Source organism: Mustela putorius, unplaced genomic scaffold (assembly GCF_011764305.1).
Source record: "Mustela putorius furo isolate JIRA1106 unplaced genomic scaffold, ASM1176430v1.1 tig00003859_pilon_pilon_pilon, whole genome shotgun sequence".
Taxonomy (NCBI): domain Eukaryota; kingdom Metazoa; phylum Chordata; class Mammalia; order Carnivora; family Mustelidae; genus Mustela; species Mustela putorius.
Window position 1 is genome coordinate 28,043,129 of NW_025422011.1, and position 13,768 is coordinate 28,056,896.

General features: G+C 40.8%; 1 protein-coding gene across 1 annotated transcript in view; it reads right to left on the minus strand.

The window, feature by feature from the left end:
• Positions 1-3,043: 3,043 nt before the first annotated feature.
• PDE3B (phosphodiesterase 3B) overlaps positions 3,044-13,768 on the minus strand; it is a 179,656-nt gene continuing 168,931 nt past the window's right edge. The window contains exons 13-16 of the mRNA XM_004752027.2: positions 11,802-12,005; positions 9,800-9,961; positions 6,231-6,486; positions 3,044-4,800 (exon numbers count right to left, since the gene is read on the minus strand). Coding sequence (XP_004752084.1) covers positions 4,586-4,800; positions 6,231-6,486; positions 9,800-9,961; positions 11,802-12,005 — 837 coding nt within the window. The 3' untranslated portion in view covers positions 3,044-4,585. The remainder of the gene's footprint in view (positions 4,801-6,230; positions 6,487-9,799; positions 9,962-11,801; positions 12,006-13,768) is intronic.

Here is a 13,768-nt window from a genome sequence, read left to right on the forward strand (position 1 = left end):
TTGCTACTCTTAAGGATGGTCAACAGACCAATAGCATCATTACATCACCCGAGAACTTATTTTTTAAAATAGGCTCTTAAGGACCTACTTTTAAGAAATACAGGCTCCTGGGGCGCCTGAGCGGCTCAGTTAGTTAAGCCTATGCCTCTGGCTCAGGTCATGATCCCAAGGTCCTGGGATTAAGCCCCTCATTGGGCTCTCTGCTTGTCAGGGAGTCTGCTTCTCTCTCTGCTTGCTGCTCCTCATGCTTGTGTTCTCTCACTCTTGTTCTATCTCAAATAAATAAATAAAATCTTTAAAAAAAAAGAAAAGAAAAAGAAATACAAACTCCTGAGGTCCACTACAAATTCACTGGGTCAGAATAAGCATTTTAACCAGACCACAGAATGATATTTATGTGTATTACAGTAAGCTTTCTAAAGCTTAAGAAGCACTGTTCTAAAAATTTCATTAGGTTAGGTCTGTTGATGGGAAAAGACCAGTGTTTATCTGAAAATGTCTATTTTAGCCTCAGTTTTGGTGATTAAGTTGACAGACTTATTTATCTCCCACCCTCCCCCACCTGCACTTAGCAGAAAATGTTGTAGTGACTTCCGGCTTCCATTTTTGGTACTGAAAAGTTGTCGTCTGTCTTGTGGCCATTTGTACCTGAATTTTTTTTTTTCCTTACATTCCATGTCCAACATGGAGCTTGAACTCAAAACCCTGAGATGAAGGCACTAGTTCTACCAGCTGAGCCAGCTAGTCGCCCTTGCACCTCGCTCATTTTTTGTCATTCTGAATCTTATTCCCTTCAACATTTCATGCATGGTTATTTTATATTGTTTCAATAGGGCCATGCAGCATCTGCAGTCATTGGTAGCGTAAATCTATTTATTTCTGCCATTCTCCTTCGGGGTTGTTTCCTTGTGTTTGGCGACTTTTATCAAAGTTCTCCAGAGAAAGAGAACCGATCGGATACACACGCACCCCTGCCCCTCCACCTCATGCACAGGCTACTCCTCTGGTATACCCTCTCACAGTGAATGACACGGACAGTCGCCCGAAGCAGAAATCGCAAAGTCCCTATGTTCTCCCTGCCACCCCCCCCCCCCATATCCTGCAGCCATCAGGGCAAACGGAGTCTCCACCTCAGATCAACAGTCTACTCACTTCTCTGTTGTCCTATAGTCTTTCCATGTCCAGATCAGGGAGTCCTCGCCCCACGTCTAATCTCATTCTTCCATCTGACGTAGTATGTTATTTGAATGATCTTCATAAAATTTAAGTGTAATCAGGTCACTCTTCCGGATTAAAACTTCTTCAGCTCTCTCTGCCTGCTTCTCTGCCTACTTGTGATTTCCGTCTGTCAAATAAATAGATAAAATCTTTTTTTTTTTTTTAAAGATTTTATTTATTTATTTGACAGACAGAGATCACAAGTAGGCAGAGAGGCAGGCAGAGAGAGAGAGAGGGAAGCAGGCTTCCTGCGGAGCAAGGAGCCTGATGCAGGGCTCGATCCCAGGACCCTGAGATCATGACCTGAGCCGAAGGCAGCAGCCCAAACCCCTGAGCCACCCAGGCGCCCCAATAAATAAAATCTTAAAAAAATAAATAAATAAAACCTCTTTCAGTCCCTATTTCCTTGAGGAAAAAAGTTTAAATGGCATGTCATGCTTTACCAAGCACTTCAGCAGCCACCGTCTCTGTGCCCCTCCCCGCCAGCCACCCTCAACCTCATTTGGCTCCTCTAAGGTGGGGATGGGTCCTTGTCTGGGTCTTTACATACACTGTTAATCTCTTTCCACAACCAATTACCTCCAAAGTAAATCACAATTCTTGCCTATGGGAAGCTGTTCATCCCTGCTCCACGGGCCAGTCACCACCCCTGCCCAGTCTCTAGAGCTGCTCTGATCAGCCTGGCAACTGTAAGAAAACAGGGTTGGCTTTATTCATTTTTAAAAAAATTTTTTTAGATTTTATTTATTTGACATGGAGTGAGATTGATCACAAGTAGGCAGAGAGGCAGGCAGAGAAAGAGGGGGAGGCAGGCTCCCTGCTAGCAGAGGGCCCAATGTGGAGCTCGATCCCAGGACCCTGAGATCATGATCTGAGCTGAAGGCAGAGGCTTTAACCCACTGAGCCACCCAGGTGCCCCTATTCATCTCTTTTGTGAAGTTCATTCCTATGAGGTGCAATCTAGAGAGAGGCAATTTTTGACTTCAGCAATGCTACAGTTTACAGGATTCTTACAAAAATAGAAAAGGCCAATAGCACCAACAAAGAATAGCAGGAAATAGCCTTCACATCAGGAAATAACTTTAAAAATATTTTGTTTTTATATGGAAAAAAAATGTATGGGTAAGCACACAGCTACAGCACTATAAAATTATTTCCAAGACCAGTGAGTTAATAAAATAGCAAATTCATGATGAAAATTATAATAAAATTAATCTGATTCAGTAGTAACCAAAATAAAATATGTAATTTGGCTTATGTTAATTTTTTTCCAGATTTTATTTATTTGTCAGAGAGAGCATAAGCACGGGAAGTGGCAGGCAGAGGGAGAAGCAGGCTCCCCACTTGATCCCAGGATTCTAAGATCATGACCTGAGCCAAAGGCAGACGCTTAATGGACTGAGCCACCCAGGCATCCCTTCTGGCAACTTTTCAAGTAAGATTGCATTTAATAGCACTGTGTATACTTAATATAGTCAGATTCATTTCTTAAAGTTTATGAATTTGCTTCAGCTAGGATACTTCTTAGTGTTTGGTCTACTTTAATATGTCAATTATTTAGCAAAGGATAAATTTAAAAGTTAAATTATTTAAAAATGAGTTCTCAGTAATAGTATTTTTAATAAAAAACATTCCTTTTGAGAAAATACATACCTTAACCCCCATACAAAATTTTAATAGGAAATCCGAGTCTCATTATGTATATGTGCACATGTGAATTTATACACGCGTACTTTCCAATATTAGAAATATATTTATGGAGGATGCAAAATGTACACCAGGGAAATAAGAGCCCAGGATATATACATTTAAAGTGCAAACTCAATAAATTAGTTAAAATTTTATTACTCAATAATGTGTGACCAGATTACAAATTATGTGGCAGTGGTAGCAAAAGTGGCAGGAAGGAACTTCACACTCAACATGTCTAATAAATAAAGCTTGGTGATCCATTCAATATTATACAAAATCAAAACTTCCAACACTTCTAAAGATCTTTAATATCTTTGAGAAATGCCAAATAATTCTAGGTAGGTAAGAAACTGCCTGACATTATACTTAAAAGAAATCATTTTAGAAAATTAATGGTTTTACTGTCTAAAAAGCCATTGATCCAAAATATGGTCTCCAAGAAAAAATTATTTAGTCTCCCATCCTGTTAGCATTTAGACTATTCTTTAGATCATCAACAATCTTTCACGACTCAGGTACGTATCTGTACCCAAGGAGTTCATGAACATTGTAAATATGGTCCATTTTCTTTGCAATTAAGTATTCCTACCATTTTTTTTTTTTAAAATTAGACTCACAGTTGGGTTAGCAGTACTCAGTAGTCCTAGGTCACTTCTGTCATGTAGTCTCAAGGCAGCAGGAAATGAACAAGGATGGGCATCAGTTTTACAGTGACTAAACGCGTGACACCTAACATAGGATCCGGACATAAGCACATAATCCAATTATTCTCTGTGGCTTTCGGAGCCTTCCTCTTTCTTTGATTAGACTTGAATTTATCTAATAAGGAGTAATGCTCATTTCATAAAAGATTAACATCTTTAGGGCAATTCCTTTTCCTTCTGACAAATCTGTGTTTTTATTAACTAAATGTTTAAAAGTATGAATCCTGAGCAACAGTAGTAAGAACCATTTTTGACTAAAGAAGAAAATCCCGTCATTGTTAACACCCGAAACAGCTTCAAAAATTCAAGCATGGAATGTTAATAAGTCAGTGGGACTGGAACTCAGACTTCTGATGTCCACGGCAAACCTGAATACTCCGAGCAGAAATCGAACACACGTAGAGGAGACACATAACAGTAAGAAGCATCAGAGATCGATGCACCTGGATTCTGTTATACTTAACGAAGGTCAGTTTTTCATGGATAAACGCAGCTGGGAGCACAGCTCTGAGCAGTTCTTGCACTGAACAGGCCCCTTGGAAAGGCAACACTGGATTCCTTTTTAGATGGGCACAGACTCCCCCCCACCCCTCGCCAAAATGTTCAAAGACCTAAAAGACACGTTCGGGGAAAAAAAACAATAGGAATCCTGTTTTCATGAAAGCAAAAAGTTCTGGCCACGCTGGAAACCGAAGTCACTTGAATTTTTAGTTCTAGCTACCATTCGTGAAAAGGAAGCGCTTACTACCAAAGCATCATTACGACAGAGCACTGGTGTCCCAGTGAAGGCGTCCAGGCACAGCTTCGCGACTTGGGTCAGCGGGAGCCGTGCTCCAAGGGTACATGCAGAGTCCTCGTGGCGAGGAGCCTCTCACAGTGGCTGGGCCTGTCCCCGCAAGAATGGTCCGACGCGGGTCCGCACACTGACCCCGGGGCACAGCCCTCCAGGCTTCTTCCAAATGCCTTTTCTTTCATTCCAACGGCCTCTCCTCTTCTTCATCTGCTTCTTCAATGACCTGAATATCATCTGCTTGAGGTAAGGAAGGATTTTCCGCCGGCAGTTTATTCCCATCAACTTTACATTTCTCTTCTTCCTCTATCATTTCCTTCCATATCTTGTGGTTTTCCGTGAGGTGGTGCATGAGCTGACAAAATATTCGCCGTCTGCCTTTCCTCCTTTGCGGTTCTGCGAAATTTAAAAGCAATATATTGTGATTGTAGCAATACAGTTCCCTCGTTCATTCACTAAACATCTGAGTGCCTGTTACGTTCCAGGCACTTATTTCAGGCACCGGGGTTGTAGTAATAAACAGCAAGATGGAAATAATTGGCACTGTGGAGCCCATATTCTAATGGAAAGACCCAGGTAAGCAACAGGAGAAGGGAAACGTGAGCTGGTGGTGTTATCAGATGAAAATAAAGCAGAGGAGGGGACCAGGGAAGACTGGGTGGAGTGCGAGGGGAGGAGGGGTCCTAAAGTTTCAAATGATAAATAGCAATGTGAAGTTCAACAACCTTTTTAGGATTTTAGGTATTGAATTAAACACCATTACCAAGGTTTCAGTGAATATAAATAATTTTTGGAAGCCAGTCAGCTTGTCCATGATGATGCGCAGAGGGTAGAGGCAGACGGCGACTACTCTTCCTGATGGTGTCCCTGAACACAGCTGAGGGGTGGGGGCAGTTCTTCCGAATTATGTTATCTGTTCTCATTTAGAGCATGCCTGGAATGCTAGATATAATTTAAATTCTACTTTACTTGACAGAGAGCAGGAGAGAAAGGGAGAGAGCACAAGCAGGGGAGCAGCAGAGGGAGAGGGGGAAGCAGGCTCCCCACTAAGCAGAGAGCCTGATGTGGGACTTGATCTCAGGACCCCAAGGTCATGACCTGAGCCAAAGGCAGACACTTAACCAACTGAGCCACCTAGGTGCCCCCCTTCAATTCTAGTTTAAAGAGCAAATAACTGATTTCATTTATAGCTACAACAGTGACAAAATTTTTTTTCTCTATTTATGGTCACTGCTTTGTATAGAAAACTATGTCCCTACAGTTTGGCAATTCAAATCCATCACAGCCCTAAACTTGCTTCTCCCCTTAGAGCTAGAGAAGCTACGTTTTCTCTTCTCCCAACTGTTGTGATCCACCTTCCCAGACACTAGGAAGGCAGTTTAGCAGGGGTGGGTGCACTAGCCACACGAAGCACCTCACCTCACCAAGTCAGACATGGTGACAGCCCTACAGAGCATGCAAAGGCAAGGCCTCCTGCAGCAGACTGACCCAGAAGAGACAAAGATCAGGTGTGAACACGTGAGCACGTCCCCCAGCACGCAGGAGTGACTCAAGAGCCCATTCAATCTGAACACTCAGAGAGTAGTTACTCAAGACACAACTCCTGAATCTGTATCTTAAAGATCCAGGGGCTTATTAGCTAGTTAAGCGTCCGACTCTTGAGTTCAGCTCAGGTCATGATCATGGGGTTGTAAGATCAAGTCCCACTTGGGATTCTCCCTCACCCTCTCTCTAAAACAAAACAACCCCCCAAAACAGAGATCCAAACTTAATGTTACTAATTGTAAATATCCATTTAAGAAATCACAGCATCCCTATATTCTTACTAGGATTTAGACTGTCTTCTATTTCTTCATCATCGGTATCTAATTCTTCACCATCTTCCTCATCGTAACAACTCTCAGTGTCCTCGTCCTCTTCTGCTTCTACCCACTGACCCGGCAGCAAGCCAGCGGCGTCGTAGGAGTTACACAGAGGACCCACAATGTGGGTGATGAAAGATTCTTGGAGTTTTGCTAGTTGAGGTGAAGAACGATCCATGAAGGGACTGATGGGCAAACCGAGGTTTGCTTCTTCATCTCCCTAATCATTTTTAAAAGAAAAGTACATTTTGAACTGTTGAAAGAATAACCACTGAGCTTTTCCTATTAATATTATCTTTTTTTTAAATATGCAGTCTACATCAAAATAATTATTACAAAGAAGTGTCTAATTACTCTGTCATTTCAACCGTAATAATTTCTCAGGTATCTTGAGAAATCCAAAGTAAGACTTTCACACCTCACCAATCAACCAAAATGATTAATGTTCAGTGAACAAGAAAAAAACACACACATACAAAACAACAAATCTAACAACCTGAAAAATGTTATGTCTCTTTCTCTAGGGGGAGATAGTATCAGCAAGTTGTTGTACCTTAAATGCCCAGAGTTGAATTTTGCAAAAGCCTTTCAGCACCCTACCCGTTTCTAAGAGCAGAAGCAGAGGTATGGGCAGCTGAGATGAGGTGAGGAGTTGGGGTCCAACCGTCTGCCCGCCCACACCCTCCCCTGTGGTCTCCAGGGCTTCAAGGAGTGTAATCTGAGATTAGACAGATGCCGTTTTCAAACCCTGCTTTTGCTACTTTCTACCAGACGTGCGGTGTGGCGCATGCTCAATACCCATTTCAGGTGTAAAGTCTTAAATAATCTACTTTACAAGCTTGCTGTGAGGATGAAAAGCAATGTTGTATCAAGTATTTAGCACAGTACTGAGGATTCCCCAAATGGTCCTAGTGACCTTTTGGTTCCTAGTTTCTGAACTGGTGGGGAATGTATAAAGTCTAGAATGAACTGTGGGCAAGCAACGTCTATCTCCGATGTCCTGTGGAAACAACCAGAAAACTCTTCTAGTGACTGGCCCATTATCAAAAATCTATGATTTTACCTTCTGTGAGGAAGAAAACTGTTGTTTACAGAAAAAGAAAAAGGAAAAAACAAACAAGCCTCAGTTGGGTTTATCCACAGGATTCTAGAATTTTGTAAGTTTGGCTTTTTTTTTTTTTAATAGAAGTTTTGCTTTTCTTAGCCCAAGGTACTTAAATGGCTATAAGGATATAAAGACAGGATAATTAAGATAATAAAAAGTTCAGCAAGATTAGAATTTTGCATCCATATCGGAAGGATGCTTAATAGCATAACCAGATTGTGAAAGCCTTCAAGACGACCCTGTGTGGTAGGATGCCAGATGACCTTTTTCTCCTTTAACATATGAATAATGAAACTTAAAAAGATTAAGTAAAACTGTCTGAAATAACGTTTTTTGTGACAGGTCTGGAATTATAGTAGCTGGCGTTTATTGAGCACTTATATGTCAGGAACTGTACTAAGAACTTAATTAATTCACCTAATTCTCATAGCAACCTTATGAACTAGATACCATCAAATATTCCTATTTTATCAATGAAGAAGCTGAGGCACAGACTTACTTAAGGTCACATTGCCAGTGAAGAAGAGAACCCAGGCTTCAACCTTAAGCATGTTTTCCCACTTTAATAAGAATTCTATATACTTTAAAAATATATTATAAATAGGGGCACCTGGGTGGCTCAGTGGATTAAAGTCTCTGCCTTCGGCTCAGGTCATGATCCCAGGGTCCTGGGATCCAGCCCCACATCAGGCTCTCTGCTCAGCAGGGAGCCTGCTTCCCTTTCTCTCACTCTGCCTAATTGTGATCTCTGTCTGTCAAATAAATATATATATATATATATATATATATATATATATATCATAAATTGGGTCTAAATGAACTTTTCTAATTTTCTTTGAATTAGTGAGTCTTCTAAAGTTGGCATATACTACTACTGCTTTTTTGTTACTTCTGTTTGCACAGATAATATAAAGATGGCACTTTCCTTAATGTAAAATTCATCTTTTGTGAATATGAGCTGAAGCCCAAGGCCAGCTTCAGCCATCTTTGAGAATGAAGATGGTAACATGCAAATAGTATACCGCAATCTCTAGGTGAATATTTATAACCATTTTCATCTCCAAATTATATATAATTTAGTTCAAATGTATCAAAATGGTAAAATATTAATAATCTTGGATCCTTATGTATTCCCATGGTTTTTTCACAGCACAGTGTTTTATAACTTGTAAACAGCCCTAGGGTGGGTGAAAGACACTACACGTTCACTATTCAATACACCCCGGATGTAACAAGCTAGAACGGGTAAATATGCAGTTTATGGGGTCAAGTTCATCACCCCTGCTGGAGTAGCAACTCATGGTAAGAAAACTCTGTCTCAAAGGCCTCATTTGGTAGACCTCTTGATCTTGCCTGATTATTAGGGTCAACAAGGATTCCCAAGGAACGCAGCTCCAAAGTCAAGATGTATCTGGTAATTTGGAAATAATGAAATGCTGGCTTGTACCTCTACATTGTAGGGAGCTTAAGAATTGGACCAAAAAAAAAAAAAAGACAAATATTCTGCAAAGTGATACTGAAACCAGTAACCAGAGGTTTTGTAGTGCTTAACTTTTTATGTTAACTGTACCTTTTTGCCCGAATCTGCTTGCTCTTGGCACGCAGCTTGCTACCATGTTTCCACTGCGACCCTCCCTACTTCCTAATTTCCTTTCCTTGACTTCTGCCATCACACAGCTCTTCTCCCACGTACGCACATCCTTTTCATTTGCCTTATGTGCTCGGACTCTCCCGCCGTGAGGAGCCCAGTCTGAGGCCTGCCACTCCAGGTGCGGCCGCCTCTCAGGTGAACTCTTTGATGCACACTCAGCCTCTCTGTGACCAGCTCCGCTGCGTGTGGGGCACACAAAACTGAGTTCCCTTACAGGAGTAGTATGTGAAAGATTTTAAAACTGGGAAGAGCTTGTTTTTAATCTCCAAATCTTTAAAAACCACGAAAAACCTACTTTATCCCCATTTCTAGCCCTCAAATGTCCAGCTGCCTACGCCCACCACAACCAGGACTTTTACCCAGTTGATGTTTTTTAAGGCAGGCAGGCAGTCTTTCTACAGCGGAGTTGAAAACGGGTTGATATTCTCTAAATATCATATCCTGAGTCAATAAATAAATACCCTGAATCAATTGAAAATCCAGGTTTATCTGGAAATAAACCATCCAAAGTCGTGGGCACTCAGGGTTTTAAGAGCCCTGACCTGTAGCCTCAAGGGACATTCGACCCATGTCAGTTGGGAATGAGCTATTTTTTAAATTTTTATCAGTGAAAAGGAGCTGAGAAAATACTAAGAGCAGTGCAAATTCTACAATTTCTAACTGTTTTTGGTCAAAGTAAGCAGGCTTCCAACATTTAATGTAGCTATCCAAATCCCGAAAACTAATGCCTTCGGAGGGCAGCTCTCAAAAATCCCGCCCGTCTCACATTGAACTTACCTGCTCATAAAACTCATTGACAATGCCTTCTGTCCATTTCAAATGCAAGTCCCGAACTTTGGCGGGGCCATTGATGTCTGCCAGCTTGATGCACACTTGGCATACTAAGAGGCGATCACTCTCATTGCTCCATTCTATACCACTGCTGTTTACATCATTGGCCTATTTTGGAAAAACAGTTATTTTAGGTTCTGAGGGCACAGGAGTTTTGTTTTAACCAAATTATCTTAAAACTGCTTCCTATCTAAATTACAGGAAGGAATATGGGTTAAATATCCCTTTGAAGTGTCATAATTTTGCTTCACTGGAGGCAGAACACCATAAAAACGTAACCATGGGTTTCAGTATTTGTGATTACCATGGAAAATTGTAACGTGCATATAACGTGTTAATATATAATATACACTACATTTATGTGTATGCAAAACATTGATAAATCATTTAAAAATTGTAACTAATTCTACTTTTAAAAAGAACACTTAGTATCTACAGAGAAGTAAGTAGGCTTCAGCTGTGAAAGGAAAATATGATATAGTTGAAAGAACATAAGTCTTAAAAGCTGATCCCTCTGGTTTCGAATCCCGAATCAATGATTTACTCACTGTGTAATAAGAGAAAAATCACTTATCCTCCTTGAATCTAACTCTCTTCATCTCTAAAACAAGAAAAGTAGTACCAATCTAGCCATACTACCATGAGGATTAATAAACGAAAAATGCCTTGTTCACAGTAAATGTTAAATACTAACACGGTTATTTAAATATAATTATCATCACTAATTAGGAGAATTACTCTGCCTTTCAAAAACTCAAATTTCCTTTTGTAAAAGAATGAAATAAATGGGCCAGATCAGTGGCTTCTGAACTTTGGTTTGAGAATAGTTTTTTGGGCACCAAATCCTTTTGTCAAAGGAAAATTTATTTAGACCACCACTATCAAACACTTGAAAGTTTGGAGAGCTTTTTGGATTGAAACCATGTAGGAGATCCAGAGCCCCACTCGGCATTTTCCTGAGAGACTATGGAATAGAAACTTCTGAGAAGCGCAGATTCAAGAGCATTGGACTAGGTGATCTTTTACCTGTGAAATCTTCTACTACTCTTAGCACTTGAATGAATTTTATTATTAAATAAAAGTTAACAGAGCTCCACAACTATAAAATAATTATAAAGGCATATGGATTTCTTGCTGATTTTTTTTTAGAAGTATTTTATTAATATCATGACAGCCCCATATAGGGTCTCCACCCAGGGGGTTAAATCTAGTATTCCTTTGTTATCAGTTCCTCTACCCTGAGGGTACACCTTTCCTTTACGTCACAAATATCATCAAGGAAACAAAGGCTTCCTGCCGGCCAAAGAGGGAGCGCCCTCCCTTCACCATCTATGAAGTGGTGGTTCTCAGCAGTTCTCCACCCCTAAAACCAGAGGGCAGTGTTTCTCAATACGAATGTGAATTCCTGACCTCGGGGACTTCACCTGTTCTCTACTCATTCTTAGCTGGCGCTACTGCCATTACAGGGCAGCTCCCAGGCAGTTGTCAGACGAACGCATTATTCTCCAGTGGAAGAGTGGAGGGTACTTCTCACCCACACCAGCCAGTTTAACACGAACAGAAAAAAGGGATTAACAGGAGAAGTGAGGAAAGCATTAACTGGCTTCTGAGAAACCCATCTTCAGTTTCACAAAGTACATTACATGGCACTGCACAACTTTCTCCAGTGTGCCTCTAAAAGCTTTTGATATCATGAATTGGCTTATCACCATGAGAAAGAAAGTTGTAAGTCTGACATGTCGAAAGGTAGCAAGTGATAGTATGGTTAGGATGTGTTATAATAAAAAGTTATTTTAAAAATATTGACACATATATTGACTCCCATCAGATATTATTACTTTATGAGTAGTATTAATTCTAGCTTAACATATTAAAAAAAAAACTTATTAGTAATACTGACAATAGTGATTTCCATCAGTAAAACCAGACACTAAGTTGTATCACAAACCTTGGCGTTGAATTCAGCAAGGAAATCAAAATGCTTTTTAAGATCTGTGGCAAGGATTGCTTCAATTACTAAAAAACGAAAACGCTTGAATTCCACATGATCAAGATTAAGAAGGAAGTTGTATTCTGGGCGAGAGAGATACAGATTCCAAGCTGATGCAGCATGATGATTTTCTAGAACAGATCTGTCGTTGTACAAAACTGCCTGAAAAGTAATAAAAAGGAGTCAGGCATCTCAGAGATACTAATCTTTAATAATAAACAGAGTTAGGCTAGAAGAATATAAATAATGAGTAGTTACTCTATGCTGAACATTTTAATATCTGTAAAGAAGGGTTGTGATAATTTTCTAAATGGGCTTACTGAAGTACAAGAAGAGTAAGGCATACCTCTCCAGCAGATATATCTAGTAAGTGAAAGGGCAATTCACTCCAAAGTTCATCTTCCCAGATACCATGCTGCCCTCAAGAGATGTAAAGCTGAAGGGCGCCTGGGTAGCTCAGTGGGTTAAGTCTCTGCCTTCAGCTTAGCTCGTGATCTCAGGGTCCTGGGATTGAGCCCCGCATCAGACTCTCTGCTTAATGGGGAGTCTGCTTCCCCCTCTCTCTGCCTGCCTCTCTGCCTACTTGTGATCTCCTTCTCTGTCAAATAAGTAAATAAAATCTTTAAAAAGATGTAAAGCTGAAATTTGAGGTCTACTTCACTGAATCCATGAACCTTCTTAGATAAAGCTGCTATCAGTGAAATCATTAGAGAGAGAGCAGGTTTAGGGACATGTTTCTTGTCTTCAGCGAGCATGCAATCCAAGGAAGGTGCTGATGACCAGAGACGAGGAAGCAGGAGCACTGTCCCTGGTGAGCAAGAGTCCTGCATGTCCCAGAAGGACACATTCCCACATTACGACCCTGACACAGTGCCCGGGAATAAGAGAAGCACGAAACAGGTAAAAACACATCCTTTGGTTCAGCTGGTGTGCCACTCCACCTCATTTCAGTGCAAGACCCTCCCTACTCTAGAACTTTGGAATACAGACTTTAAAAACCAGTGGTTTAGGGGCACCTGGGAGGCTCAGACATTAAGGTCTGCCTTCGGTTCAGGTCATGATCCCAAGGTCCTGGTGTCGAGCCCTGCGTTGGGATACCTCCTCAGCGGGAAGCTGCTTCTCCCTCCCCCATTCCCCCTGCTTCTGTTCCCTCTCTTGCTGCGTTTCTCTGTCAAATCTGCTAAAATACGGTGCTAGTTGGATTTTTGTTCTTTTATATGTATGCTGTTGTCATTCTTTCAGGAATTTTTTTTTTTTCCATTTTACCATGGTACTCCATGTGCAGATTTTTGGTGTTTTCTCCCCATTCAACTTCTCTGGCACCTGCTGAACCCCTTCAATCTAAAGACCATCTTTTTCTGGAACTCCAACAGTCAGTTCATGACCTGTGGAACTCCTGGAACTCTAACAGTCAGTTCATGACCGGTCCGCTGTGATCATTCATCAGTGGACGAATGGATAAAGATGTGGGGTGTATGTGTGTGTGAGAGAGAAATGCAATATTTATTTAGCCATGAGAAAGAAGGTAGGTAAATCCTGCCATTTGAGACAACATGGATGGACCTTGAGAGCATGATGCTAAGTGAGTTGAATCAAAAAAGACATACTGTATTGTACTTCTTATATGTGGAATCCTAAAATGGTGAACTCATGGAAACACAGACAAGTTTACCAGAGGGTGGGGTAATTGGAGAGATGTTGGTCAAAGGGTACAAACTTGCAGTTATAGGAAAAGTTTTGGCGATCTAACGCCCAGCACTGTGATTATAGTTAATAGTATTATTATAGTTAGTAGTACTATATTATATACTTGGAAAGTTGCTAAGAGACTAGATCTTAAATGTACTCACCATAAAAAAGATAGGCTATTAGGGGACATGATGGTAGTATTACAGTGATGTGTGTATCAAATGAACATGCTGTGT